General features: G+C 51.8%; 1 protein-coding gene across 1 annotated transcript; it reads right to left on the reverse strand.

Annotated features, from left to right (window-relative positions):
• Positions 1–1,845: 1,845 nt before the first annotated feature.
• On the reverse strand, positions 1,846–4,686 carry LOC125947140 (uncharacterized protein K02A2.6-like). Its single transcript, XM_049671510.1, has 2 exons — positions 4,380–4,686; positions 1,846–3,281 (listed from the first exon to the last, which is right to left on the reverse strand). The coding sequence occupies exons 1-2, from the start codon at positions 4,381–4,383 to the stop codon at positions 1,846–1,848; spliced, it is 1,440 nt and encodes a 479-aa protein (XP_049527467.1). The 5' UTR covers positions 4,384–4,686.
• Between the last annotated feature and the right edge of the window lie 284 nt (positions 4,687–4,970).

Genomic DNA, 4,970 nt, shown 5'->3' on the forward strand with positions numbered 1-4,970 from the left:
ACTGTACTAAGCACCCTCATAGACCAACTAATAATATCTCAATAGAGCAGTGGAGCAGTGGGAGGCACAGCTCACCCGTTCCGACTTGGCAGGCCAAAAGTCCGTAATTAGCCAGGTCAGGCAGGCGTCAGAGGCCAGTGGGGCCCTGGACTGGGGGGTTCCGACCACCGCTATACTTCAAATATTTGTTAGGCTTCGGGGTGGATAGCGGAAGCTGGATGAGTTGGGTCGAGAAGACGAGGGCCAAGGACTTCGGCAATATCGTGAAATGTGTCCAACACGTCCACATCGAAAGCAAATTGGCTTGTCGTCAGGCGTCCGCCACGCATTCGGGTCGCGATAATTCGGAGTGGTGTAACAGCGTTGGAGAGGGTTGAAGGTGGCCGAAGGGTAACTTTTTTTTTTAGTTTGGGTTTTACGTGCCAAAACCAGTTCTGATTATGAGGCACGCCGTAGTGGGGGACTCCGGAAATTTGGACCACCTGAGGTTCTTTAACGTGCCGAAGGGTAACTGTCAGGAAACCATCTGCTCTGTGAACCACCCGAAGGGTAACTGTCAGGGTGGTTCACAGAGCAGATGGTTTGAAGGCCCACGTTTGCCAGTTCTTGACGAACAACGGATTGTATAAGGGATATCGTAGGTGGGGCATCACAGGTCTCTCCTCGCATTAAATGTGCGGGCGATGCGGCGTCAATTTCGCGTCGAACGATTCGGGTGATGGTCTCTGATGTTGAAGGCTGAGTCGGCATACGAACATCCTCACACGTTGATGTCGCTGCCGTGTTCGGAAGGCGGGCGAATTGGTGGGCGATGCGTCGGCTTTTAGCATCTTCGAAGCGTCGGCATTCAGTAATAATCTCGTTGACTGTCGAAGAGTTTTTAAACACGATCAGGTTACACGCATCGTCCGCGATCCCTTTCAGCAGGTGCGCAACCTTATCGGCTTCTGTCATCTTGGCGTCAACCTTCCGGCAAAGGGTCAGCACATCCTGAATGTACGTCAAGTACGACTCAGTAGGCGTCTGCACACGCGAGGCAAGCTCTTGCTTGGCAGCATGCTGGCAGCCTGCAGGTTGGCCAAACAACTCGCGAAGTTTCGTCTTACATACGCTCCAGCTTGTGAGCTCCTCTTCGTTGTTATCGAACCAGGCCTTCGCCGTTCCCTTTAGATAAAATGTGACATTCGCCAACATCATGGTCGGGTCCCACCTGCAATGTTCGCTTACGCATTCGTAGAGTCGAATCCATTTGTCGACGTCGTCGCCAGCCGTGCCGGAAAAGGTCCCAGGGTCACGGAGTGGAGCCAGGACGACGGTTGGCATGGCGGCCGCCGTGTGACGCAGTTTCACCGCTGGTGGACATGCCTAGAGTGGCGACTTGGCGGCCGCTGCGGAGCTCCGTCTTGCGTTATACCCAGCACCTCCACCAAGATGTTACGGGGCGGCAAACACAACAGGAAAACGTATTTACAGTATATTTACAAGGCGATCAAGCATCAACCATATGGCCGAGAGCGCGCGCCCGATCATCAACATGTATCAGCATGACACCATGTTCCGGGTTGCCAGGGCAGGAGTGCCCAGGATTTATTGAGCCGTTCTTTTTATACATTGAAATGGGGCAACGCCCCTCAGATAATCCTGCTACGAGATACAGAGAAGTTGGGCAACGCCCCCTCAGCTTATCAACCGTAGCACAGGTGTCAGACGCGATACGATACATCCTCTTTCGTTACGAGAAAGAAAAATAAACCATGCAGTTATTTACATATGTTATAGTGATGACTCCTCGAGGTTACACATTTGTAACGAAGGTAAAGCATATAAATACCGACAAAAATGGGCTTAAGAAATCTGCTGGAAGTTTCGATCATACTCCAGTCGTCGTGGTGGTCTTGGTTGTCTCAGCGACCTTCTCGGTGCTGGCGTTGGCGGCGACCCGTCCGAAATGTCCGCGGTTGTCGTAACGCTGGCTGGCGGTGGCGGCGAACTGTTCATTATGTCCGCGGCTTCTGTAACACCATTAGTCGGCGCTTCACCATCGATGTGCTGAGCAGATGTCGAGCACCCGGGTTCCGCGTCGTTGGGACTGAAGTCGCGCCGGAAAGTCTCCCCGGTCGGTAGCAAGTGTCTTCGATTACGCCGAAGGGACCGCCCTTCCTGCGTGATGACGTGGTACGACCTCGGGTACGTTGACGGATTCAGAACCTGTGCTTTCGTGGCCCACGTGCCGGTCTGGACTCGCACGACATCGCCTTCGTGTAGTGCTGCTAGTGGCTGCGCAGAGGTATGAGGCTGACGATGCTTGACGACCTGGTGGGCTGGTCCACATTGGAAGTCAGGCAGCAGTGTTCGTAGTCGGCGGCCTTGGAGGATCTCTGCTGGCGCCCGGCCACACTCCAAGGGAGAAGTCCTGTAAGCCAAAAGTGCCAACCAGAAATCCTGTTTAGCTTCAGTAGTTTTCTTAAGCAGTCTTTTCACCACCTGTACCCCCTTTTCGGATAGCCCATTGGAACGTGGGAATCCCGGACTTGAGGTGATGTGTTTGAAGTCGTAAGTGCGTGAAAACAAGGCAAATTCTCTGCTCGAAAATTGGGGACCATTGTCGGAAAGAACCTCCATTGGTATGCCATAACGAGCAAATATAGCACTAGTCGCGTCAACGACGGTCCTGGCTGTAGTGTCTCGGAGGCATTCTACTTCTGGGAAGTTAGACAAGGCGTCATAGATACACAGGTAGGACTTGCCGCCGTAGTGAAAGATGTCGATTCCTACGCGATACCAAGGCTGGTCCGGAACAGGACGCATCATGAGTGGTTCCTTCGGCTGATTGTACGCATACTTTTTGCATGCGGCGCACTTCTGAGCGAACGCCTCGATTTCCGAGTTCATGCCAGGCCAGAAGACTAGACGACGAGCCCTAGCTTTGCATTTGGCGATTCCCAGATGACCTTCGTGAATCCTGTGCAAAGTCTCTCGTCTCATACTGCTTGGCATTACGACCTTGCATCCCTTGAATAGGACACCTTTAATATGAGACAGCTCGGATGAAAAGGGTTTCAACGGACCATCTATTGGTTCACTCGTTATTAAGTTCTGCAACACCACTTTGAGATAGCTATCCTTGGCCGTTTCTGCGGCGAGACGCTTCCATGTTTCGTCGCTGATAAATGAAGATACCGTACTCACGGCGTGCACTTCTACGTCAGCGGTGTCTACAGCATCCGTGCCCCGACTGCTTGGTGCTCGAGACAGCATATCCGCGAGCACGAGCTGTTTTCCTGGAACGAATTGCAGGTGGAAATCATATCTGAGCAATCGCATAAAAAAGCGCTGTAGTCTGGGTGGCATGTCACCGATCGCTTTCTTACAGATAGCAATCAAAGGGTGATGGTCGGTCTCAATGATGACCTTTCGACCGTAAACAAAGTGGTCGAATTTTTCGCAGCCGTATGTAATGGCCAGTGTCTCTTTTTCTATTTGTGAATAGCGCCTTTCCGCTTCCGAGAGTGTTCTTGATCCATACGCGACTGGTTTCCATGTGCCATTGTAGTTCTGCAAGAGTGCGGCGCCTACGCCACTGCCTGACGCGTCACACGAGACCTTCGTTTCTCTTGCTGGATCGAACACCGACAGCAACGGTTGGCTACTTAAACTGTGGCATATCTGACGCCATTCTTCCGCGTGGTTCGGCGTCCATTCAAACACCGCGTCTTTCTTGATTATGCTTCGCAAAAGCTTCGTCCTTTCTGCCAGTGTTGGAATAAACTTGCCAAAATGATTTACAACACCAAGCATTCTCTGCGCTGCTTGTTTGTCACGTGGCTCGGGAATCTGCAGCATAGACTGAACGAGGGCAGGACTCGGCTTGATGCCTTCTGCAGAAATTACGTCCCCTAGAAAGTCTATTTCGTTGACTCCAACAACGCATTTGTCAGGGTTGAATGTTAGCCCTGCTTTTTCTGCAGTCTTTAGCACCAACCTCAGTCGTTCGTCATGCTCTTGCCTTGATGAGCCCCACACTAATATGTCATCGACATATACTTTCGTACCTGGTAGAGTCTCAAAATGTCGTTTAGGGCCTTTTGAAAGACTTCCGATGCCGATGATATGCCGAAAGGCAATCGGAGAAAACGGTAGCGACCGAAAGGCGTCGCGAAGGTGCATATTCGGGAAGTTGCGTCATGCAGCGGAATCTGGTAGAACCCTGAATTGGCATCTAGGCGCGTGAACACTTTAGCTCCTGTGAGTTCGGATTCAATGTCCTCTCGTCTCGGCATTGCGAAATGTTCCCGTTTAATGGCCTCGTTTATCTTACGTGGGTCCATGCACACGCGTAGTTTACCGTTTTTCTTGCGCACAATGACAAGAGGGCTCACCCATTCAGTAGGCTCCGTCACTTTCGTGATTATGCCTTCCCGCTCCATGCGCTCCAGCTCGTCTCGAAGCTGCTCCTTCAAAGCCAGTGGTACTCGACGCGCCGGCTGGACGACTGGGACAGCTCCGTCGCGCAGGACCATGCGATAGTGGCGCTGGATACAGCCTATGCCAGAAAAAAGGTGGCGAAATTCGTTCACAACTTTTTCTGAACTGTTTTGCGATACTCTGTGTACTTGCCGAGATACTAGCCCCAGGGTCTCGCACGCCTGCAGACCGAGAATTGCTTGGCCTCCTTTGCGCACAATGAAAAAAATCTTGAGTGGAAGTGCGATCGTGCAGCGTCACTTCTTGCCTTACGGTTCCCAAATGCTTGATTTCGCTTCCACCGTAGGATCGCAACACCGCACTACTTGGTTTTAATTGTGGCTTCGGGTCCATCCTTGCGTACAGCGCTAATGGTAGCAAATTAGCCTGCGACCCAGTATCTATTTTAAAGTCAACGAGTTTTCCTCCAACCTTCGCTTTCACCGTCCAGTCTAATCGGCTGGTTTTATTCCCGATAGCGAGAATTTCGAAATCATCTTCGCTAC

This window comes from Dermacentor silvarum, chromosome 7 (genome assembly GCF_013339745.2).
Source record: "Dermacentor silvarum isolate Dsil-2018 chromosome 7, BIME_Dsil_1.4, whole genome shotgun sequence".
Lineage (NCBI taxonomy): Eukaryota > Metazoa > Arthropoda > Arachnida > Ixodida > Ixodidae > Dermacentor > Dermacentor silvarum.